Here is a 25,652-nt window from a genome sequence, read left to right on the forward strand (position 1 = left end):
CACTGGCACTCCTCTGCTCCTAGGAGATGAATTTTGTCTTCCTCACCCGGGACCCACTATTCCTCATTTTAGCACAGCCAAAGGCCATTCTCCGCACCCAGCACTCCTAAGATCCCCACCTTCCTCTCTTAAAGTTCCTGCCTGTGTTTTGTTTTTTTCTATTTTTGTGGCGGTTGGAGGGAAAGGCAGCTCCTCCCCATGGTACCTGTCCTCAACGGCGGTGTGTGTGTGTATGTGTGTGTGTGTGTGTGTGTGTGTGTGTGTGCAGGAGGCAGCTGATCCATATTCTCTCTCATATTGATGTTTTCTCCCTCCTTCCTCTAAACATTCTCTAAAAATCAATTTTAAAATCTTAAAAAAAACAAAAACCCACATCAATTAATAAAATGGGGCAAATTGTCAGCAGATATACTATACCCCAGATAGCATCATTTAAATTGTACAGTAAGTTGCTTGAGTTCAGGAAAACTTTTAAGTCCCCAACCTAAGAGAGGTTTTTGTGTGAAAAAAAGAAAAGAAAACTAAGATAAATTATAGCCTGGATAAATGATCAGAAACTTTAAGTTCTCTACCAACTGAATCTTAGTGAAATCTGGAAAAACAAAAGCAAAAACTCATCTTATTTGACAGATAACTTCTTTTTGTACATTTTATTTTCATTGTTGAAAGTATTACAGATCCCTCCTCTCCCCCCCCAAACCCCCCCCCCCCCCATTTGACAGATGACTTCTTAATACGAGGCTGCACCTCTTAATCCAAGGCGGGGTGGAAATAATTGCTTTAAGGGTCTATCTTACTATGTCTTTGTGATCAGAGGGGGCAAAAGGACTATTCAAATTACACTAAGGGGGACACATTCTAAGACCCCCAGTAGGTGCCTAGAACTGTGGATAGTAACATATTATGTTTTTCCCTATATATGCATACCTAAGATAAAGTGTAATTTATAAGTTAGGCACAGTAATAAATTAACAATAACTAATAATAAAATAGTACAGTTATAACAATATACATAAAACAGGTGAATGTTCTCTCTCCTCCCCCCTCTCCAGTAGTTTTTCTATTTTTTAGTCCAAACCTAGTCCTGAATTTGTGAAATCACCCCTCACTTACAGTAAATAGATTGGTATCACTCATCTTAAGGGACACCTAGCTGAAGTCTTTGTATAGACTCACTGCTTTCTGGCCCAACATGTCATTAATAAGAACAGGCCTTCTGTTCATATCTTCCACCCGCAAACGTAATGCCCTTTCCATCCTAACTAACACCTGTCACACACCGACATAACTTGTGCAGGTTGAGATGTGACAGCAGAAGTAGCGCAGGTTTCTTTTTCCTTCACAGTTTCACAAACACAAAGTTCGTTCTTATTGTAGATCTTAGCAACCTCAGCATATGACTTCTTTCTTTCTCAAGTTGAGAACGCTCACCCTTTTACGTAAAGGAAGCACTTTGCGGCTTCTCTTTGGCAAAGCCAAATTGCCAGCATCACTGCTCTTGCAGTGTGGAGCCATTCGTAAGTGAAATAAGGGTGATTTGAGAGGTGACAGCTGAGTGACTATCCGGCAGGCAGGGATATATGCGGCATGGAGATGCTGGACAAAGGGATGGATGCTTCATGGCCAAGGCTGGATGGAGCAAGATAACGTGAGATTTCATCATGCCATTCAGAACTGTGTGCAATTTAAAACTTAGGAATTTCTTATTTCTGGACTTTTTCATGTAATATTTTTAGACTGCAGTTGACTGTGGATAACTAAAAACCAAGGAAAGCAAAACCACAGCTAAGTGGGGACTACTATACTAACTGGAGTATTGTTGTTTAAATTCTCAACCAGGCATGTTTTTTATTGACTTGGGTAAGGGGGGGAGGTGTGGAGGGGGAGAGAGAGAGAAAGAGAGAGAGAGAGAACAATTGGTTGCCTTCTTTATGGGCCCTAACCAGGGATGGAACCCGCACAGTTTGTTATATGAGACGATGCTCCAACCAACTGAACCGGCCAGAACTGGAGTGTTTTTCTTTGTCCCACTTTATTCTATATGCCAATTACAGAGGAAATTTGGGGAAAGTAACTTTTGGCCCTTTATACTGTAGGCAAACTGCTACTTTGGTTATTTGCAATTGGAAGGTGCCAGTTATTTCAGCTGTGTTTCTTTTATGACATATTTTTTAAAAGTCATGCTGGTTCAAAAGCAATATATGCTAACCAATCATTTCATTGTTTTCACTTGAGTAATTTTAGACCTTAATTGAGCTCGTGCTTTCCTCTCTCACTGTTTATTCTTACTAAATGTATAAGTTTATGAATAACATGATGATATTAAAATAAGCATAAACTTATTAAGCAAGGAAACTATATGTAAAGTGTTGGGTTAAAGTTAAATAACGCAATATTAATGTATAGCTTTGCAGTTTCTGAAACCTACATATAGAATTGAGATCTACTGTTTTATAAGACTTATTTTGTAAATTTAAAAAATTTTTACTACACTCTTTTGTAAGTTTGTGTTTCTGATGAAATATCTTTCATGCATATTAGTTTTGGACTGAAGTTTTGAACATAAAGTAAACATTTTATAAACAAAATTATTTCCACTTGATTGCTCAAGTCATTTGAGATTATGAATACTTTCTTGGCGGTGGGTGGAGATATGTTGCCCTTTTTTTCTTTCTAGTTTTGAAGTAGAATTGAAGTTTTAACCAAATGTCCTTTTTCTGTCCCAAGATCGCATCTAGAAAGGATAGGGTAAAAGAAGTTACTGAAACCACCATTTGTTCATTTCGTGATAGAACACTAGATGGCGCTGTCCCCTGAGGTATTTGACTGGAATTGACTACCAACCATCGAAGGCTTAGTGTATGGGTTGGTTTGTTACTTTGTGTTTTTCAGGAGTCAGATAAAAACATTCTGTTCACTTGTTCTAATGAAGTTTTAACTTTATAAATAAGGATCTACAATGGAAGAAAAGATGGACTTCTTAAATAATGTAATTGAGATGTTGGATAAAGGTAAATGTCAGGATAGTAACTATGACTTCCTGGTACTAAGAACAAACTTGTTTACTTTTTTTTGTTGTTGCTAATAAACTCTATTTTTAGAAAAGTTTTAGACTTACAGAAAATTTTCAAGGACGGTACAGCGAGTTCTCATTGGCCTTGCATCCAGTTTTCCCTATTTAGTATTGGATTACTATCCTACATTAGTATGGTGCATTTGTCACAAAGAATGAACTGACATTGACATGTTGTTTTTAGTCAAGTACACATTTTATTCAGATTTCCTTAGTTTTAACCAGATGTCCCTTTTCTGTTCCAAGGTCGCATCCAGGTCACCACTTTGCATTTAGCCATTAAGTCTCCTTAGTTTGTTGCTCTTGTTGTAGCAGAATCTCAGACTGTCTTTGATTTTGATGAACTTGATGGCTTGGAAGGTTACTGGTGGGGTCTATTGGAAGATGCCCCTCCTTTGAAATGTATCTGATGCTTTTCTAATGAGCAGACTGGGGCTATGGATTTGGGGGAGAAAGACCAGAGGTAAAATGCCATTTCATCGTCTCATATCAAGCACACACACTATCAATAGGACAAATCACCATTGATGTGGCTTTGATCACCTGCCTGAGGTGGTGCTTGTCAGGCTTCTCCACAGGAAGTTATCTCCCCGTCTGGCCTGACTGCATTCGCTTTGGGAGAAAGTCCATGTGTGCAGTGCACACTTGAGTGGGGTTACGCTTCATCTCTTTGAAGGCAAAATACATAAATTATTTGGGCTTACTTTGCATGGGAAAATTTTCTCTTCTCCTCTATTTATTTATTTATTAAACTATTTATACCAGTATGGATTCATGAGTATTTTTTTTTTCATGCTCTGGTTTGTAATCCAATACTAAGTCACTTATTTTGTTACTCAAATTGTCCCAGTTTTGGCTTTTGGGAAAACTTTCAGTTGGCTCTTGTGTTCCTTTCATAGTCCCAACTATGTGGTGTGTTTTATTTTTAAAAACCAAACTTGTTTATTTTAATTAATTTTGTTCAGTCTACAAAGAGAATTTAGTTCCATTATTCTCTTCTATTCCATTATTAAAGTAATATGTAATAACAGAAATTGAAAGATAGATGAAAACTATCTCAGTTCAATTTTTGTTAAGATTTGAGTGTGCTCTCTTCAAGTGTTTTCTTTTTTCTTTATGACTTTAAAAAGAATAGGTGTAATCATTGTAAATAATTTTATATTCTGATAATTTCTATATTTAAGAATGTATCATGGATATTATCTCACTTCATATGCACTTTCTATGCAATTCAGTTCATCTTTCCTTTCTAATTGGCTAAAATCGGTCCATAAATATCCTCAATGTATTGCATAATTTTGGACCCATATCAGGTCTTTACTACAGAGTGACTGAATAAATAACTCAGCTATTTAAAAAGTTTCAATATTTCTGAACTGTAAATAGTAGTGAAATGAGTACATTGGAGCCTACAAGTTATTCAAGCATTTTTACATTATTTCAGATATTTGAGATTTCTAGAAGTTGATTAGGTCCAATATTTTTAAAGGTTTTGATTAATAATGAGATTTTACAAAACTGGGTCAAATTGTATGAGTCTAACCCAAGGAAAGAAAGGAAAGACGTTGTCCAGACTATGCAAATAAGCAAGGTGTCCCTGGTTGAGAATCTAAATAAAATGAGCTGATAAATGAGAAATAAGGCTTCTCACTGACATGATTTCTAATTGAGAGCCTTGCTGCTACTCTTCTCAGCACCCCATCTCACTGCTGTGCTGAGGTTGGGGAAATTATGTGGTTGGTTCAATTCCGTTTACTTCCAGGAAGGACAGGGGAGAAGAATCCATATTCTGGGCAGCATCAGTGATGAGAACCATTGATCCTGCAACCTGAGTATATGCCCTGCCAAGGAATCTAACCGTGACCTCCTGGTTCATAGGTCAATGCTCAACCACTGAGCCAGCCACTGGGCCCTGTCCCCCTTCCAAGTTAATTCCTAATGTCACTTATGGAAGAAAGCCTGTTCTTGTCATCAGCTCTGTGATCTCAGAATGATCCTCACATTCTGTACCGGTCGTTCCCTGTGGTATTTTCCTTGCTCTACCTGCTTCGGCACAGTACTTGTCCCCGGAGAGCGGGCAACCTGAGACTAGACACCCATGTCCCTCGCACGCCCACAGTTCCTGTGCTCATGGAACTGTTCAATGAAGCACTGTACTGAGTGACTACTATTAGCCCACAGAACACCTGACTTAGGGGTAAGTGCATTAACAAAAAGGAGAGTAGGAGTGATGATCTACTTTGGAAAAACTGTCTTACAAAGAAAGACTTGAAATATAATCCTTTGACAGCAAATGTTTTTAAATGATTTCACTTATCTATCCCATCAAAACACCAGTGCTGTGACTCCCACGAACGGCCATAAGACTTCCTCGTTTGGCAGGCTCCCCGATCTTTCACGCACACCCTGTTGCTCACAACAAAGTGACTTTTCCAGGGTAGCTAAGATTTGAGGCTCTGCCATCAAGCGTTCAGAATAGAACGTAATGCTCCACGTGGTCTGGCTATCGTGTGAAGGAGCATCTTTTTTGAGCTCTGAATGCAGCCTGCTTCTGCATCCCTTCACTATCCTTGCCACCACGGCACCCTGGCAGCTCTTGTGGACGACGGAAGCCACCCGCTATTTTCCCCAACTGATCAGCTAAGTATCAGACCTCCCTGAGGGGCACGTGATCAGAGATTATGTTAATGACTGTGTTGTTTCAAAGAGACACATAACTGTTTTGCATCTTAGAACATGCCTGCATATAATGGGTTTTGGGTAGCCACCCTCCCCATGTCCTCCATTTGAATCAGATACACCACTGATATTAAAAGGTCTCACACATCCTCCCAGCTCCCTGGGTACAGGTCTGTCCCTTTACCCACAATTCCAAAGTCCAAAAAACTCTGAAACCCATCTTGAGCTCATTTGAAGGCAAAATCTGACCTAAAGCAATGTATAGGCTATATTCATCCCACTTAGTATGAGTTCAGGCATGTTTCTGCAGGAATATTTTATTTTATTTTTTAAAATATATTTTATTGATTTTTCACAGAGAGGGAGGGAGAGAGAGAATTAGAAACGCTGATGAGAGGAAAACATTGATCAGCTGCCTCCTGCACACTCCCTGCTGGGGATGTTCCTGCAACCAAGATACATGACCTTGACTGGAATCGAACCTGGGACCTTTTGATCCTCAGGCCGATGCTCTATCCACCAAGCCAAACCGGTTAGGGCGAGAATATTTTATTTGACAAAAGTTGTTATGTGTTTTCTTTTCCCTTGCAGTGTTCACCACCAAATATTTAGTTAATAATCTTTGTATTAACCTTTTAAGTTAAAAACCACAACACAAAAAACAAACCTGAAATCAAAACCCATCTGACCTTAAGGGTAACAGATTATCGATGAAGGGGTCCAAGGTCAGCATCAGTGTAAAACATTTTCAGATTGCCTTCTTGTTCTGAAATATGCATCTACCTTTGGTGCTGGGACTAAAGCCACCTTTGATTCCAGAAGTTCTGTGTTGATATTGCACATTGGCCAAGTCAGATGATTTCTAATGGTTTTCCAAGGACCTAGAGACAAAGGCCACCAAGACTGCCCCAATGCTGTCACATGTAAGGGCTGCAGCCAACATCTCATGGGGGCCGTCTTGAGAATCCTGTGACATTTTTGGCACGCGCTCCTTTCAGAAGCATTTAGACTCACAAGAACACAAAAATCAAATGGGAAGGCTTTCTTCCTATACATCTATCAAATTAGAACTTTCTGGGATAAAATTTTATCAGTTTAATATATCTTCATGTTAGAAAATGGAGCATAAATGTTATCAAAGCATTTTATTCAACAGTATATTCTGTATAAATTGTCTTTTTAAACAATTTATGAAAAAAAATTTATGATGATAAATGCATGCATGACTTTTTTTGTAAAAATGAAATTACTTACAAGAAATTTCCCCTTATATCTTATGTGGACTCCAGTGGAGCATTTTATAAGTAATTCTTTTGCCCACTTAGAATACCTGCCAGGGAGATACCACTAGAAAAGTACTTCATTTTACTAGGAAATAATATGAAACAAACCTATTCCTTATGTGACCTTAAATGCACCTGGTTGTTCAGCTGTGGACTAGTGCTAGCACCTGCCAGACCTTCAGGGGCTGTGATCTGAATGGGAGGTAATTTTATAAAGTGCCCAACCACAAAAGGGAGCAAACACCTCGGGAAGAAGGCAAGGCTTATCTCCACTTAATCTAAAGACTTCTTAGTCAAAATGTAGGGGACACAGAACTGACGTCTCCATTCCACGAAGCAGAAGCAGAAGAGGATGTTCCTGAGGGGAGGCTGGCTGGTGGTGAGGTCTCATCTGAGAGGTGCTTGTGGCCGAGAACACAAGCAATGGATTGGTTGTGGAACGTGGCAGTCAAATCATAATAAGGGCTAGATGAGCCACAGGATGAGCATCTGTGTTGTCAGTGGAATGTGTATCAAGATGTTGGGGTTTCAGCCGAAACCAGTTTGGCTCAGTGGTAGAGCGTCGGTCTGCGGACTGAAAGGTCCCAGGTTCGATTCCGGTCAAGGGCATGTACATTGGTTGCAGGCACATCCCCGGTAGGGGGTGTGCAAGAGGCAGCTGATCGATGTTTCTCTCTCATTGATGTTTCTAGCTCTCTATTCCTCTCTCCTCCTCTCTGTAAAAAAATCAATAAAATACATTAAAAAAAAAAAAAAAAAAAAAAAAAAAGGATGCTGGGGTTTCAGCACTGAGTACCTTTTGGAAGCTACTGCCAGGATGTAGTTGGGTTGAGCAAAGGGAGAGATCAAAAAGAAGCCATTACCACAGGCAAAATTGGAAATGAGTTGATACTTACATCTCAGTGCCCTTGTCCTATCCTCCTGCTATTGACCTCTTGTGCACTTTGGGACAGGGGTCAAGGCTCCCGAGGTTTAGAACCTCTCCTAAAAGAAGGCCTGAACAGTGTGCTTCTCTAGGAGATTCTAGCAGAATCCAGGGAGGCATGCTTGGTGGGCTGTGTTGGCACCTAGTGAGTGTTCCCTTTTTTCTTTCTTTTTTAAAAAAATATATTTTATTGTTTTTTTACAGAGAGGAAGGGAGAGGGATAGAGAGTTAGAAACACTGATCAGCTGCCTCCTGCACACCCCCTCCTGGGGATATACCCGCAACCTAGGTACATGCCCTTGACCGGAATCGAACCTGGGACCCTTCAGTCCACAGGTGGGAGCTCTACCCACTGAGCCAAAACCGGTTGGGCTCCCTTTCTACTAAAGACACCAGTGGGAAGCTTCTAAGTTTCATTAAGTTCAGTGAGCCTTGTGCCCATAAGAAAAGGAAAAGGCAAAAACATTTTCTCCCTTTCTCCTCTATTCCTCCCTTGGGAAAGCAAACCATCTGAGGAAAGAGAAAGCTGATCTGCTGTTGAGATAACTTTGCAAAAGGGGTGAACACTTAGAGGAGTGGCTCTCAGGCCTGAGAAAACATTATATCCACTGGGGAAACTTTCGTTGTGCAAATAGAGGCAGAATCTTGGGGAGCGGGCATTCTATCTTCCAGGTGCTTCGTGGCCTGAGATGTGATGATGAAAATAATTGCTGCACACCACTGGATGCCCTGAGATTATACAAAAACCTACTCGGCCCCTTGTTTTGCCTGTCAGCCACGGGGAGGTGGAATCCCACTGCAAAGGAGCACTATGTGGCTGAAGCACATGCTGGAGGTGAGCGATATGGCCCGAGCTGCTGGAGACCCATGAGGAAGGGACCACATGCTTGACGGAGAGGAGAAGCTGAATGTGAACATGTCAAAAGGAAGCAGAATTGGGAGAGAGAAAACCAGGTGAAGATACATCTAGTCATTCTAGAGACTTCTTTTTGCTTTAGGAATTCTTTACACCTTCTCTCCACGTGATATGTGGGGCCACATGTGTGACTGTGAAAGAAAATGGGTACAGATGGGTGCGCTGGCGTCAATCAAGTGATGAGCTGTGCGGAGATTCCATGATGATAATCTGTCTTGTGAATATGGCACTTGCGAAACAGGTTTGGAGAATATCTTAGAAAGGACATTTTTAAAAATCACACAGGAAAAGGAGATACAAGTTAGGGAAAAGTAGAATATTTTATCCCTTCCCCTAGGTACCCAAGGTCTAGCCAACGCATGCGAGGTGATATTTTAATGGCGTCTGCTAAGCCTAATTGAAAACAAACCCCAAAAAGAGATGTTCAGGCATCCTTTTCAGTTCTCCATGCTGAATTGCTCAAAGGATGGGGGCAGAACTTGTACAAGTCTTTTAAACCATGTAATCATATGGAATCACCTCTCAATCTGGCCCCCCAACTGGTACTCATTTTTACATGGACAAGAGTTGAAAATCTGAGACACAAGTAAAAAGCTTGAGATGTTATTGGACCAGGTGTATTAAAATAAAATCAAAAATAGAAATATTAGATATATACAGGACAGTATAAGTGAAACATGTGACACAGCATTTTCCATTCAAAGCTTACAGTAGTAAGAAAAATTTAGTAAACAAAAACCTCCTCTATCCCTGGCCACAGGGACTCACCGGCGCCTCCTCAGTCGTTCATCTCCTTCATATTCTGTATAAATAGACTCACACACATCTCACACCACTTAGAAAAACTGCTGAATTATAACATAATTATAACACACATGGAGTTTTTACTTCGAGTACAACTAACATTAATATTTGATCATCAAAATAATGTTCAAATCACTTGAAGCGATAAAGGAAATTCTTACGTTTCATAAGGCCCCGTACAGTTCTGCAGAGATTAGAATTGCATTGTTCTTCCAAACTACATTGTCAATGAAAGTCTGCATAGAGGAAGTTGTGGAATCGGAAAGCTGGACCATTGGAAAACAGTCCTTGGTCAGGTAGTCCTGGTAGGTCTGGGCAAGGCCGGGCAGTTGGCGAGGCCCACATCCCTGAACTCAGCAGCTCTGCGTGACTCACAGAGGACAGACACTTCTACAGGAAAGACACTTCTAAAGAAAAGCGTGGCTGCTTCCTCTCCGGGAGCCTGGGCAGTCTCCCCGGACGGAAATGTCCAACAGTCTCAGATGTAGGGGAAGGGGTGATCCCCGAAATCTGGGAAAGGTGTTGAAGCTTCTGACATCACGGGAAAAACCTAACAGGTTGGATTAGTAATGTTTAAACAAAGAAGCCGAAGCACAGGGATACATACTGACACGTGCCACGATAGGCATCGGGTTATTTTACTTTTATAGGTGAGTTCAGTTCTGTTGCTGTGGGGGGATTGACTAAAACGGCCTCGGCACCTTTGAGCCGCACATCCAATTGTAAACAAGAGGCCACAGTGGGCGCCCCTGGGGCAGAGCTGGTGTCTTCTGCACAGGGGGCTGTATTCAGACTCGTGTCCAGCAGAGCAGGATGGCCACCTGGGAGCAAGCCCAGGGGCAGAGCCGGGGGCCTCAGCCTGTGAGAAGAGGATACTTTTCCGCATAGAGAGACTGTCTTCCTGAGTAACGCAGCCTCACTCCAGGAAGCAGGGGTGGCTGATGACCTCAGCACGTGAGAACCTGGGGCTCGGGGGCTTCCTGTGTCCTAAGGCTGCTGCTGATACTGGCCTTCCGTGGCTGTGTAGAAGTCGTCCAGCACGCTCTGCAAGTAATCAAACGTGGGCCTCTCTTCGGCCTTTTCCTTCCAGCACATCTTCATGATCTCATAGAGCTCGTCCGGGCAGTTCTCCATGCGGGGCATCCTGTAGCCCTGCGACAGCGCGGTCATCACGTCCGCGTTCGTTCTCCCTGAAACAGGGGTCGGCAAACTCATTAGTCAACAGAGCCAAATATCAACAGTACAACGATTGAAATTTCTTTGGAGAGACAAACTTGGAGTCTATCTTTTTATGTACAAGTAAACCAACAAACAAAGCAACTGAATGATGAGTTTTATGAAAGAAAGAAAGAGTGGGAAGGAGACCTCAACCAGACCCTAAGAGTCAAGCTGATCCTTGGTAATTAGTCTGTTGTTAGCAAACACCCTTTGGCTGGTGATCTTAAAAGGCAAGCACTTGCATATTCCACCTTTCATTCTCTAAACAAGCACTTATTGAGTACTTACTATGGGTCTTGAGCTAGCACTAAGCTCTGAGACACAGAAAGAAGATGATGACAGAGACTTGTCCTCCAATGGCCCACAGCCCAGTGGGGAAGATGCCCCCAGGGTAGGGAAGTGGGTGGGAGCAGGAAGGGACATCTGGAGTAGGTTTGGAATTAGAAAGACTGAAGGTTGATGAAGAAGCACAGGAAGGAGAAAAATGCAGCAGAGTAGACATTGGAAAAGAACAGGGGGTTAGTGACAGGCGATGGGAGCACAGCAGTCCCAGCAGCCCTGACGTCTTTAAAGACTAAGGGGCTTCTCTGTGTGCGAGAGGGAAGAGGCACCAGCTACCACGGGACCACCGTCTCCCACCCAGCAATGCTTCCAAAGGGGCAAATGAGTTTTTCCTGAGCATGGCTGCGACCCCGGTGAGTGTTATCTGCACAGGATGTGTTTCCTGGCTCTGACTCACAGAGGGCACTGAGATGCTACATGTATCTGGTAAGCAACAGCCAGAAAAGACAAGATGCTTCAGAAAACTTTGCCATTTTTCGAACCTCCTTTCTCTTAATAAGAACAAAGCAAAACAAAACCCAACCACAAAAATCCCCTCTAGTTGCTTCTTAAATATATATATATTTCATTGATTTTTTACAGAGAGGAAGGAAGAGGGACAGAGAGTCAGAAACATCGATGAGAAAGAAACATTGACCAACTGCCTCTGTACACCCCCCAATAGGGATGTGCCAGCAATCAAGGTACATGCCCCTGACCGGAATCGAACCAGGAACCTTGAGTCTGCAGGCTGACACTCTATCCACTGAGCCAAACCGTTTTTGGCTCCCCTAATTTCTTTAGAAATTCATATATAAATATCATTACAGTGTGGCTTTTAAGATAGTGAAGTAGGTACCATTGGCCTCATTTCCTTTCCTCCTCTTTAATTTATCCCCCCTCAAAAGAACAAGAAACAGAAACTTAAAGTCTATCTTTGATGAGCCAGGAGGCACCTGCCAGCCAGAGGCAGAAGTGGTCTGAGCCAAGAGGAGGAACATGAAACTGCAGTGCCTCCCAGAAAGGGACAGCAAGACATGTCATCCCATCAGCTGCACCTGGGAGGCTCCACACAGTTATCACACATGCCAGGGGAGGGGACCGGCCGCAGACAGGACTGTCCCCAGGGACCGCCTGGCAGGTGCCCCGTGACCTCTTGGTTCATAGGTTGACGTTCAACCAAGCCGCACCGACCAGGTCTGCCTTAGGCCTTTTGGTCACATGCATACTTGAACGGAGCAAGGTAAATGAAGGCTACCTGGATAAGGAATTTTCCCATAGGTGACGATCTCATACAGGAGGATGCCGAAGGACCACACATCAGACTTGATAGTGAAACATCCGAAGTTGATGGCTTCTGGGGCGGTCCACTTGATGGGGAATTTAGCACCTAAGAGAGAACACACGGGCGTCTTACTTGTGCCTCTGAGCTGACACAAAAAGGCCATGGCCATGTGACCCTCACAATTTCCTCCTTTTGAGAAAATTACATATTTTTCTTTTTGAATAGGTAACACACACAGTAAGAAATAGCGATGACACAAAATGTTCTACTTAAAATGTCGGCCTCCCTTCTCTGTTTCTCATTTGGGCATTTCCCTGTGAAGAAGCAGAGTTTCCTCCGCCCAGAGATATCCTAACCAGCCCACCCTAACTATACACGCATGCGACGCAGAAGGTAAAGGCGTTTCTTCTTAGCTGGTCCATTTGCCTCCCAACGCCAGTCTCCAAAGCATATACAAGGTGGGACAAAAGTAGGTTTACAGTTATGAGTATGTGAAACAGACTTTATTCACTATTATTTATAGTTGTTGTACTATAAACCCACTTTTGCCCCACCCTGAATATACCTTTCGTGTTTACATTTTCTCTAATAATTAAACCAAACTATGTTTATATGGAATGCAAATACATCTTGATGTACATGTTCCTGTAGATAAAGCTCTTAAGCCTGTACCCAAAGGAACGTCAGATGTTCCTCCAGTCTTTAATGTCTTCTGATTTCCTTTGATGGAACCAAACATTATTAGGCTTTTAGAAATCGGGTAGGATGACAATCTGCCCAGAATGAGACAGTGGTGATCTAAGCTTCTCATCAGAGGCTGGTGAGGCTAAGGGACACCCCGCCACCAGGTCACCCGAGAGGCGAAGCTGGCCCAAGGCCCTCCCTGTCACCTTGAGGAAGGTAGGGGCTCAGGCTGGGATTTCCACCAACAACTTAACAATTTTAAAAAGATGTTTGCCTTTTCATGTCTTTGCTTTATAATGTTTTTGTGGTGTCAGACCAAAATTGGGAATCAGAATAAGAACAAAATGGACAGAAGGGAGCCTCACAGAGCAGCTCTTGTGTGTGGTGCACTCCCTGTAGCACATTCCAGCCCTAAACCCCGCCCTCCCTACTCCTGGGGTAGCAGTCCAGGTGTAGGGTGGAGGGAGGGGGTGGCTGTGGCTGGGTTTGAATGAGATTCTGCTGATCCCAGTGTGCTGTGACCCCCCACAAATTACTACTGCCTTTGTGTCTTCCTGGCACCTCCGTCTGTAAAATGAGGAAACAGCTGAACCCTCCCAGCTGATCTGTGTGCTTGGCTCAGGTGAATACCAATGGAAGGTAAACTGCATTACTGTTTGATTCTAGAATCCGAGCTCTCCACGCCAAGCCACCTGTCTCACTCATGACAACAGTTATTTTTGTGAGACTCCAGGCCTGTGAAATTCAACAAAAGCAGTGGAGTAAATTCCAGCTCATGTATTTTGAAGCTAGATGTCCTGGGTTTGAAAACTAGCTCTACCGCTTACTATGGGACCTCAGAAGCTGCTGGACCTCTCGGTTTCCTCATCTATTAGGCGGAAATCACCATCACCATGATCTCATCATCATCACCACCACATAGGATTATTGTAAAGATCAATGAGATAATGTACGAAAAGTACTTAGAATAGTGCCTGCCACGCTCCAAATACTGACTAGATTTTCGCTACTACTTTTTAAGCTGCGTTTTCTCAAACTGTTCTCCTTCACATGCCTTTTGTTGAGGATAATTAAGGTCAAGGTGAGTAATAAACCACCTGAGAGAACAGAGGATTGAGGCAGGAGGAAAAACTACCTTAAACATGATGGAGGTGAGAGATGCTACACAAATCAAAGCAATGTTTTCCACCTGTCTGTCACCTCTGTAAGTCCTGCAGGCCCTTTCCAGAAATAACACACATGGAGCTAAAAGGAAAATAATCCTTGTTTAATAACTCTTAGGAATGTCAAGAAAGTGCTTGGCTCTTTCGGAAGAGAGAAAGCACTGCAAAGATATTCACTCAATGTTCGTGAGGGAGACCTTCCGAATCCTCAGATCATCAGTGACATGGATGAGTCTTGAACAGGAAAAGCCAGTGAGACTCCAGACGTGGCCCTCCATAAAGGAAAGGAGAGGAGAGGAGAGAAGGGGAGGGGAGGGGAAAAGAGGAGAGGGGAGAGGTGCGGAGGGGAAAGAGGGGAGAGAAGAGGAGGAAAGAGAAATGTGCCAGGAAGTGGGAGATGTATGCCTTTCTGTGCATTTTTGATTCATGTTTATAGTATGAATTGTGGGAAAGTAAGGGAGTGTATTTTTGTAGCATTATATTTACTTCTATGTGTGTAATAACTTCCATGTTTTAATTTGCAATTAAAAGGCCAGAACATAGAATATAAAATTACTGTTGTAAATATTTTCTCTATATAGTGAAGATCTTGTACTTCATTATATGGGTGAAAAGCTTTAACATAGACCATAAACAAAGAATCTTTGACTTGACCAAATCTCTTTTAGTTTTGCTTTCCTTTCTTGAAATACAAAGGATAGATAGCATTTGTAAATGTTATAAAAGTATGGTGTGGGGTTAATCAAGAGAGTAATTTTTTTAGAACAAGTATTAGAATCACAAATAGCAATTATGATACATTAGAGGCCTGGTGCACAAATTCGTTCACAGGTGGGGGGAGTCCAGCCAGCCCACCCTGAATGGGGACAATCGAGGGTGGGGCTGGCTGAGGGTGGGGAGGTGCCACGGGTGGTTGGTTGGCTGGCCCCGCCCCCATTGGAGTCAGGGGTGGGGGGCCACAGTGCACATCAAAGCAACCAGTGGTTCTGGCATTCTGGTCACTTGGCTTTTATATATTTAAATTTAGACTATTCTATCAAATGAATTCATTTTATTAGTGGTGACTACTGTAACTGCTTTGTTAAAAACAGAGAAAACTAAAACTAAATAATAACAATACACCCAGAGATCATTAGCATACCTTCCCTTGCTGTGTACTCATTATCTTCAATTATTCGAGCAAGGCCAAAGTCGGCAATTTTGCACATGAGCGACTCAGAGACTAGGACGTTAGCTGCTCGCAGGTCTCGGTGAATGTAGTTCTTCCTCTCAATGTACGCCATACCCTCTGCGATCTGGACACAAGAAGACATTCGTTTTCAATGTAAGGGTAGACTATCGTAGAAGGCCATCAAGGAAAACCAAAAAAATGGATGAGTTTTTGAAATCCTTTCATATACATTATTCTGATCATTGAAGTTTTAAAACCAGTGGATACATTACAATCACCATTTTGAGTCCTTTCTAACAACTGGCCCCAAATCTCCCATGATGGTAATCAGGTCTCAACATGATCCTTTTATTAATAGCTCCATGTCTCAATGTTTCCTAATATGTGGAGAAGACAACCCTACTAAATTCTTGCAGGTAGATAGATGTCATGATCTCAGTTTTTCAAACGAGAAGACAGGGCTGGAGAAAGTGACCTGCTGATACAAATAAGTTATTGGGGCGTCAAGAACAGGATGGCCCTGGCCGGTGTGGCTCAGTTGGTTGAACATCAATCATCCCATTCACTGAGAGGTCCTTTGTTGGCGCATTCCCACCTGCCCTTTCACCTAGCCATCTCACTCTGCAGAGCTCAGCTGAGAGGACACTTTTTAAAAAATATATATATTTTATTGATTTTTTACAGAGCTGAAGAGAGATGGATAGAGAGTTAGAAACATCGCTGAGAGAGAATCATCAATCAGCTGCCTCTTGCACACCCCCTACTGGGAATGTACCCGCAACCAAGGTACATGCCCTTGACGGGAATCGAACCTGAGACCCTTCAGTCCACAAGCCGACGCTCTATCCACTGAGCCAAACTGGTTTGGGCGATACTTCCTTTAATAAGCTTGGCCCAACTCCTTGTTCAATATGTGTGGTCCCAGCGCTCCCCGATCCTCACCTGTTTACCTGTCTATGATCATGGCAGCAATGTAAACCCCTTAGCACATGTGTAGGGTACGTACTTTGCTGTCCTTGGACACTTATGTAACATTCCAATATTGTACACAAGCTGGGCCAGGAACCCGAATGAACCAAAGTTGGCTACAATTCCAATTTTGGCCTGAAATTGCAGTTGACGGTAGCAATCAGGAACCTGTGCTGGACACTCCTCTAAGGATGCTGACTGACACACGCAGATGTGTGCTAGTGGCCCTGAAAGAACCTCTAAGACATGGTCCCAAGGACCCACATCTCGCTCGTTCTTGGTGATGGATTTGAACGATCAGCTTGTGAAGAATAGTGTTCTGGCCCTGGCTGGGTGGCTCAGTTGGCTGGAACATCCTCCTGTCAGGATTTGAAGTTTTAGAGAGGATTTATGGGAGGATTGAAGTTTTAGAGAGGTTGAAACAAAATCTGGATCTCAACATGCTGCCCATAGACCACCTCCCGGGGGCTGTTGTCCGAAGAATGCTTGGGACAAAAAGTCCCAGTGCAGCTCAATTGCAGAGAAGGAGCAGGACGCGCTGAGCCAGGAGACGGAGGGCCATGTGGGCACGGGACAAGGTACAGGGACAGGTGACAGAGGGGCTAGGAACACCGTGGCCGAAGTCCAAGTCCATCAGTGGCTCAGGACATGGGTCCCTTGAGTTGTCAGTCTTTCCTGTAACTTAGTGAGAGTGGCTCCTTTGGCTGCACAGCTCGGAGGCAGGGGACCCTGGCGTCTCTCCCTCTATATCATGGAAACTGATGTAAACTTTAGGTGTTAAACAATCTGAGGGGGTTTTCTTCATGTTGGGTCATGCCAGCACCATGATGCCATTCCCTGGGCCTTACTCCAGGGGTGGGGAACCTGGTGATGTCCAGACACGTGAGAACCTTGGCTCTTTTTCTAAACCACTTGCCGATGCTAAAAAAATGTCTCATCTTCATGGTGCAAATGCCTAACTCTGGGATCCAGAGTCTGTGTGTGAAGCTACTGGGCATTTGAAGTCAAAAGCAGCCACATTCCCTAAAATGAGAATAACCCCGTAAGGGGATGATGGGAGCCAGCTCTGCACTCCTGATGTAAAGTGAGCTGATTTAGGTTTAGAAGTGCTTTGCAGTTCTCGTGTTCTTCAGCTCAAGTAGCACGGCGAACATACATTTCTCAGTCCCCCTGTTTGTACCTTCAGTGGGAATATAGGATGAGGACATTTTCTCTCTTTGGTGCTGTGTGTGCGTTTACAGAGAGAAACCGCTAGGTAAGAGACTGAGCCGCTGGGATCCCAGCCCGAGTCAGTCACCCACAAGGGTTCTGGTAAAATTCAAGGTAAGTAGTTCCAAGTGAAAGCTCCAGGCACAGAGAAGATATTAAAAACGATGTTTCCTGTCCTCACTGGTATGGCTCAGTGGTTGAACTTTGACCCAGGAGCCAAGAGGTTGCTGGTTTGATTCCCAATCAGGGCACATGCCTGTGTTGTGAGCTGGATCCCCAGTAGGGGGCGTGCAGGAAGCAGTCAATCCTCTCTCATCTATGTTTCTTTCTTTCTATTCCTCTCCCTTTCTCTATCTCTAAATAAAAACATATTTTAAAGAAATGATGTTTCCTGAGTTAAAGGGCAACCTGATCTTATCAGAGCTAAATAAGCAGACTCCCAGTCTCGTGCCATGCAAGTCTCCCCAGAGGCCTTTCAAAGGCGCTATGTGAAGAGAAGGAGCCGGCCACCAGGTGTCTGCCATCAGCCACTGCAAGTCCGAGAAGGGTCGGGGCTAAAAACATACGTGCAACCAAAGAGAGAAGTAAGGTTTTACCGCACGTCTGACCCCAACGAGCAGCCTGCCTCTCCCACGGCTGCTATAAATAGGAAGTGTCAACCCTCCCAACAGATGTCCCCTCCAGGGCTCACGGCCAATTAGGAGAAGGCACCACTTCCTCCAGGTGGAGGTGACCCAGCTGTCATGGCTGGTGGGCAAGCTGATCGGGGATGGATTTCAGTCCCTCATCAGAACCCCAGAGGACCACTGCAGACACACTCTACATGGGAGTGTCACCAGAGTGTATCTGTTTTTCAGTATATGCATGATTTCACACACACACACACACACACACACACACGCACAGAAATACATGTAAGCCGATGGAAAGTTTTCAGAATCCCAACATTTTGTAAAACATTACTGCATCTGCTCCCCTGCTCATCATTTTCTGTCTCTCCGTCCCCTCCCCCCCCACACCATGCTTATTATGGGGATAGGGTGTGGACAGAAGACAAAGTACAGAGTCCCATTTACTTTGCAAATAAGTATTTTTCCAGGGTACAAGGTCAAAAACGTTAAGTCAGACCAAAGTTTTCAGAAGCATTTAAGTTGAACTGAAGTCGTTTAAGTTTAAATGGAAAGTCTGTGTTCCTATCCCCCAAATTACCAAATAGCATGAGCAATCTCAGCCCTGCCTGCACTGCCGGGAGGAAGGCAAGAGAGGATCCTCCCTCCCAAGGAACACAGCTTCGCTCACATATGTTTATTGAGAGGTGAGTTGCCAGTGACCAACTGGGGGTTCGCAGTACGGTTACGTGTGGAGCAGAAACACCTAACAACGAAAGCCTTTGGAGATACACACACACACACACACACACACACACACACACACACTAATAGATATAGTATAGACTTGTTTTATATGGAATACAACTGGAGAAAAAAGTCTTCATCATGTCTTACATACCAAGACAGAGCTCATAAATAATGCCTCTTGTAAGAGACTTTTGTTGCTAGTGATGACAGAGGTCACTCATCCTTTCCTGTTCTTCTCGGAAGCTCAACCAGAAGCGCTGAGATACCTGTAGCCTTCCTTCCTGGAACATGCACTTTGAAAGGTTCGCTCAGCACACAGATGGCTGGTTCCACCGAGACCTTGAGGGATGGATGCTTTGGACAAATAACAGAATGCCTGCGGATGGCCTTGCTCTGCAAGTCTTGCTTTGGTGTTCTTGTGCTCATCCCAATGAGTACCGCTCTTCTGAGAAACTGGCAAGTACCAGGCTACCTTGCCTAGTGAGTGACTTCTTATTTTATGAGAAGAAAGCCACACTTGAGTCAGAAGATGGAGGGACTGAAGGAATGAAAGGAGCCTAACTGAGGGAGCTCAATGGGCGCCCTCAAGCAAAGCTAACATGGACCCCAGGAAACTCCAGCCTAAATGAAAAACTGGAACTGAAAACTCAGCCTGCCTTAGAACTGGCTGTTTGGAAAAGATTTGTCATCTAGACAAGCCATGAGTGAAATTACACAAGAAACCTGCCAATAGGCAGGAAAGAATAAAAATCTGTTTTCCCTGTTGCTTTACCTGTCCTAGTAGGCATTGTTTATCTCATTTTCTAGATATGTACTTCCTTCCTAAACTTGGGAAATGCAGAATTCAAATAACTAATAACTAATACTTTTAAAAGCCCCAGGAAGGCTATGATATAATGATAGTGATATTAATAAATGGGAAAGGAATGAATAGCGATTGGGTAAAACCTAGAGTCTCTCTGAAGGCTTCTTAATAACAGGGAGCCCCTGAGCCCAATCACAAACTGACTTAGGCCATTTAATGACAACAGGAAAATAGAATATAAAGAAAGTTGTACTCCAAATACAACCGCATTTGTTCTATAGCACTTGGCAGTTTTTATAGAAGCACTATCCTATCTATTAATATTCATTGATATTCATACTTCATCCTTACACTCTTAAAGTTTTTTCTTATTGATTTTTAGAGAGAGAAGAAGGGAGAGGAAGAGAGAGAGACATTGATACGAGAGTATCATATCTATCAGCTGCCTCCTGCACGCCCCCTCCTGGGGATCAGCCTGCAATCCAGGCATTTGCCTTCACCTGGAATGGAACCTGGAACCTTTTGGTGCATGGATGATGCTCAACCAGCTGAGTCACACTGGCTATGGCATCCCTACACTCTTTAATCCATAATTTGGATGGAGGAAGGGATAGAAGAGGAACTCATTCCTTGTGGTGTTTGGGGGTCCAAATCCCTAAGAAATTTTGTTTCAGCTTTCGTGGGTTATTATGCAATTTATTCCTCTTTTCTAAACAAAACAATAAAGTCTATTACTTTGATGATGATGATGGTGATGATGATAGTTACCATGCACTGGCTGATTTACTTTGCCCAGGCACCTTGCTGGGCATTTATAATCCTTAAAGCAAGCCTATGAGGTAGTCAATATTAATAGTTAAGGTGAGGAAATTGAGTTTTGGAGAAGTTAAAATTTTTCCTACCATTTATGCTTTTAACCATTCATCCATACTGGCTTTTTCTTTTATAAAGAGGAACAAACAGTAGAATGCTCACAAGTTGATGGCAGGAAAAAGGAAGGGAAAGAGAAATAAGAAAAGTAGGTAATTTAAAATGTGGCCAAGTTAAAGTCTGCAGTCTGTCATTACTTCATAGCTCAAAGTTGAGGGCAGAGTTTGGCACATACGAATGTAGGACTGGTGAGGTTTCTGTGTCTGGTCAAAACTTAAGCCAACAGCATGTAAGGACCCCATAGTGCCACAGCTCTTCATTTCACATTCCTCTTTCCATCCCAGATCCCTGTCTTATGACATCTGACCATCTAGGACAGCTCGATCTGTGTGTCCATGACACCTCAAACCCAGCACAATAAAATTGATTTCATCAGCTAACACCCCACGTCCCCCCTCCCCCAAGCAATAAACCTGATATTTCTGATGTCAATCATTCCTTCACTCAGTCCAAATATCCTAGCAGGCGTCTTTCTTCAATTTCTGTTTCTGCACATGTGCAATGGGGAGCGCTAACTTTCTTTGACCTCTTCTCTCTCCCCAGGACCCCAGGACTTTCTGTCTCCCTTGTTGTCACATTTGTACACTGTGGTCAGGGCAACCTTCACAGCATGAACCTCCTCATATCACATTCCTGCTTAGATGTTCAATTGCTCCCCATTATTCTTACGAATAAGGAACAAAGTCCAACCACCATTTAGGGCTGGAGCCACACACCTGCCACGTGGGAAGCACTGGGAATCCACCTGCGTGAGAGATTGAATTCTCTCCAGACTCAGTGTGAACTCCAACAGATCATACACCAAGGTTCTCTTGGGCTTTGGGATGGGTGGTGGGAGCAGGGAGACAGGACTGGACTGGGTACCGAGAACTCTAGCTCTGAATGGAACAACTTTAGAATGAGTCCTATCTGCTTCAGGTGCATCCTATGAAGAGGAGCTCTGGGCTGGAACTCCGACCCTCCCGTTCCTTTCCCATCCGACCCTTCCTAGTCTCGGGTTTTAACAACAGAACAACAGGGTGGGGCGGGCAGGGAGACAAAACCACACACAAACAGCAACAAAACGAAATCACAGGGGCAGAAAAGCAGAGTGCTCTGCGGTTCGCCAATAGTCAAAACCCACCAGCTTCTACAACGAGCACCTGGGTGTGTGTGTGGGGCGTGGGGAGGCACAAACGCATATCACGGTCAATACAAACTGCACCCACTGACTGCGCCAAGGTGAAACAAAGCTAAGAGAGTAAAACTGTAACTCTTGTGAGACTATTTGCTCAGTCTGCCCATTTTTTGTTTTGTTTTTTTCAAATACATTTCTCCCAATTATACAAGACAGTGATTGCTCCTTCTATACGACTTAAGCTAACACTACCCTGTTTCCCCGAAAATAAGACAGTGTCTTATATTAATTTTTTCTCCCAAAGTTGCGCTAGGTCTTATTTTCAGAGGATGTCTTATTTTCGGGGAAACAAGGTAGTTCCAGTTTCCTAATGTCCATGACTACTTCCCTGGGTCTCCCTTCCCATTCTTCCTACACATCCCATTTACACGCCCCTTGTGCCCCTTTTCTGTGTCCTAGGCACCCAGTTCCTTCAAAGACTCATCCAACTCACTTCTAGGTTTGCAGGACTAACCTGGCTCTTAAGGTCACCTCCTCCAGGAAGCTAGCCCTCTTGCTGCTACCTCCCCACCCTACTAGGTTCCATCTGCTCCACATGCTCTGAAAACAGCCTGCAATACCCTCCCCAGGCAGCCCTTGCCTGTTATGTATCGGCCTCTCACACTAAGCCACATGCTCCTTGAGGCAGACCCGCATCTCGCTCCTCCCACTCTGGCACACGCCTGGCTGTGCTCAGTTAATATTTGTGGGCAAAAAAGAGGCAGGTATGTCGAGAGGGGTGAGGGGAGCTGAGGGAAAGCAAGTCAAGCGCTAAAGATGGATCGGAAGTTACACCCTGCTGCTCCTTCCAAGTGCTTTCCTTCCACTTTTAAATCGTGGGCACTGGTGAAGAACTCTGCCTGACTCTGAAGGACGTCAGCTTAATTAGAGCCTTTAAGGCTCCCATGATGAGTACCTCGAGAGGAAACTGTTTTGTGATGTACACCAGTGCTGACCAGCAATTGCCACCCCCGCACATCCAGGTAAGCGGCAGCACCGGCACACAGACCTAGGTGCCCCCCCTCCCCCATCCCCTTTCCATTCCCTGAAAGCTTCTCATTGGTGCCAGAAAGTTTTGCAGTCAAGATTGGGACAAGAGGCGAAACCAGTTTGGCTCAGTGGTAGAGCGTCGGTCTGCGGACTGAAAGGTCCCAGGTTCGATTCCGGTCAAGGGCATGTACATTAGTTGCGCGCAAATCCCCAGTAGGGGGTGTGCAAGAAGCAGCTGGTCGATGTTTCTCTCTCATTGACGTTTCTAGCTCTCTATCTCTCTCCTTTCCTCTCTGTAAAATATCAATAAAATATATATTTAAAAAAAAAAGATTGGGACAAGAATAACTTCTGCCTATTTGCTATTTTAAACAACCAGTACTACTCCTACTACTACTTAAGGAAGAGAGAGAGAGAGAGAGAGAGAGAGAGAGAGAGAGAGAGAGAGAGAGAGATCCTATTTTATACTATTTTTAAACGGCAGTTTCCTATGCTTTCACCTTTTCACAAGGAAGCTGCATATGATCCAGTCTTGCAATTCTGACAGTAACTGTAGTTTCATTTGTCCATTTTGTACGTTTTCATGACCAAAGTTAGAAGCCTCGGACTAAACTCATTATTTGAAATATATAAATAGAGCGCTTACATGCCTGACATCCGGGTACTACACTCATGTGATACATTTTATATTCCTTTATACTTAGAGGAATGTCAAAATCTCATTTCAATGCCATCTGAATACACTCAAGATCATTAACTACAACTTTTGGGTGATGATCCACACAGATGTTCTGGGTGAGAGGAATGTTTTCTAGTCACACTAGGAAACTGGGGGAGACCCAGTCTGTGCCTCTCATTTCTCAGATGAGGACACGCCTTTCCCAGGCAGAAGGAGGTTTCCCGACTCTCAGCTCAATGCTTCCTCCACCACTAACACCGCCCACAGCTCCATACAAGTGAAGTGATGGTTCTCATCCTGCAGAAAGAGAAAACCACCATGTCTACATTTCATACTGAGAGTGGCTCTCAAACAAGGGCTCTTAAGTGATGTCCACTGGGATCATCACATTCCGATGGCCTTGTGGCCCCTTCTGTCAGAGCAGTGTCTGGCTCAGATGATTTTATGGAATTAACTATCTCTTAAGTGGGCTTCTTCCCTTGAGGAGGCTTTTGTGCTTGAAAGAATTGGGTATGTGGGGGCCTCAATATAGATTCTGGTAGGAGAACTCCCGTTTTAAGGGGTGAGATTAAACAGAAAGTGGGGAGGGGACCTGGCCTGGCTGTGAAGTCTGACCCCTGAGGCTTCCACCTGCCACTGAATCTGATTCAGCATCTCAGTGTGATTCTCCCCCCAGGTTAAGTAAATTAAACGTGATGACACTGTCAATCAAGGATTAATATTAATATGGGTTTTGAAAATAAAGTCGTTGCCTTATTATTGGGGAGAGGCAGAGTAGAAGATAGCCTTGAGCTGCAAATGAGCATGTAACTTATTTTTTTAGGTTCTTTACAAATAAACAAGATAAGGAGACCCACATAGGATGGTGCTGGAAAGTACTCTAGAAACATCCTCAGAACACCTCTACCCCCTCGGCCCCCCGTCATTTCAGACCTGATTTACCACCAACAGACTGGTGGGTCCCAACCTACAGTTAAGTACAAGGAATTCCTAATCTATATATTGTTTTCTCAGTTAGTAGATACTATAATGAGGGAGTACTCAAAACACGCTGATGTCAAAGTCAAAGGCCTTCCTACTCAAAAAGGTTGAGAATCACATAGAGATAGACTGAGGTTTCCCTATCTTCCTCCTTTTACCAATTCCCACCTTTAATGTGGCTTTAAATGTAACACTGGGGGACAAAATGTACCTTGAGCACCATCACTATGTGATATGTCTTGACAATGGAGACTTTTCTGGGGGAAAAAGCTGAAGATATCATTAATTCTGATAAGCAAAATACATAAAGGGGAAAAGCACATGTCAGCATAGTGTCAGATGCAAAGTGATCTTAGGAACAACTCTGATCAGGGAATGACTGTGGGGCACAGAGGAGAGAACCAGTTACCTAAAGTCAGAAGGACCCCGGATCAAGTCCAGCAATTCCTCCGACCAGTTCTATAACTTTGGACAAGTCCAAGCTCACCTCCTCCTTTGTATAATAATATGTATTAATAACAATATAAATGCTCTCAAGGTTGTGGGCTCAAATTAAATGTTGGAAGTAGAAGTGTTTTATTAACTAGAAGGAATTAAAGAAATGTTACCTGCTTCCATGATTATAATAGCAACTTTGGTGTTTCAGTTTTTTTGTTTTTGTTTGTTTTTAAAAAATATATTTTATTGATTTCTACAGAGAGGAAGGGAGAGGGGGAGAGTTAGAAACATCGATGAGGGAGAAGCATAGATCAGCTGCTGCCTCCACACACCCTACTGGGATGTGCCTGCAACCAAGCTACATGCCCTTGATCGGTATGAAACCTTGTGTCTGCAGGCCAATGCTCTATCCACCGAGTCAAACCCGTTAGGGCAGTGTGTTTCAGTTTTTATTGCAGTTTTACTCATATGTAATTGTCCATTTCATTTTTGGTAATTTTTGCACTTCAGGGAAGTTGCCACCGAAGAGCAAGAAATGCTTTGATTCACTTGGCCTGAATGACAGGATGTCTTATCTGGCCTCCATATTGCAACTGTGAATTTCCCATTTCTCTT

The 25,652-nt window shown here is 43.5% G+C and overlaps 1 protein-coding gene across 2 annotated transcripts in view; it reads right to left on the reverse strand.

Annotated features, from left to right (window-relative positions):
- Positions 1-693: 693 nt before the first annotated feature.
- The window catches only part of LYN (LYN proto-oncogene, Src family tyrosine kinase), a 100,564-nt gene continuing 75,605 nt past the window's right edge, over positions 694-25,652 (reverse strand). For both annotated transcript variants that reach the window (XM_084864910.1, XM_084864909.1), the window contains exons 11-13: positions 15,493-15,646; positions 12,478-12,609; positions 694-10,870 (exon numbers count right to left, since the gene is read on the reverse strand). In XM_084864910.1, coding sequence (XP_084721036.1) covers positions 10,668-10,870; positions 12,478-12,609; positions 15,493-15,646 — 489 coding nt within the window. In that variant the 3' untranslated portion in view covers positions 694-10,667. The remainder of the gene's footprint in view (positions 10,871-12,477; positions 12,610-15,492; positions 15,647-25,652) is intronic.

Source organism: Pipistrellus hanaki (assembly GCF_964339955.1).
Source record: "Pipistrellus hanaki genome assembly, chromosome: 17".
NCBI lineage: Eukaryota > Metazoa > Chordata > Mammalia > Chiroptera > Vespertilionidae > Pipistrellus > Pipistrellus hanaki.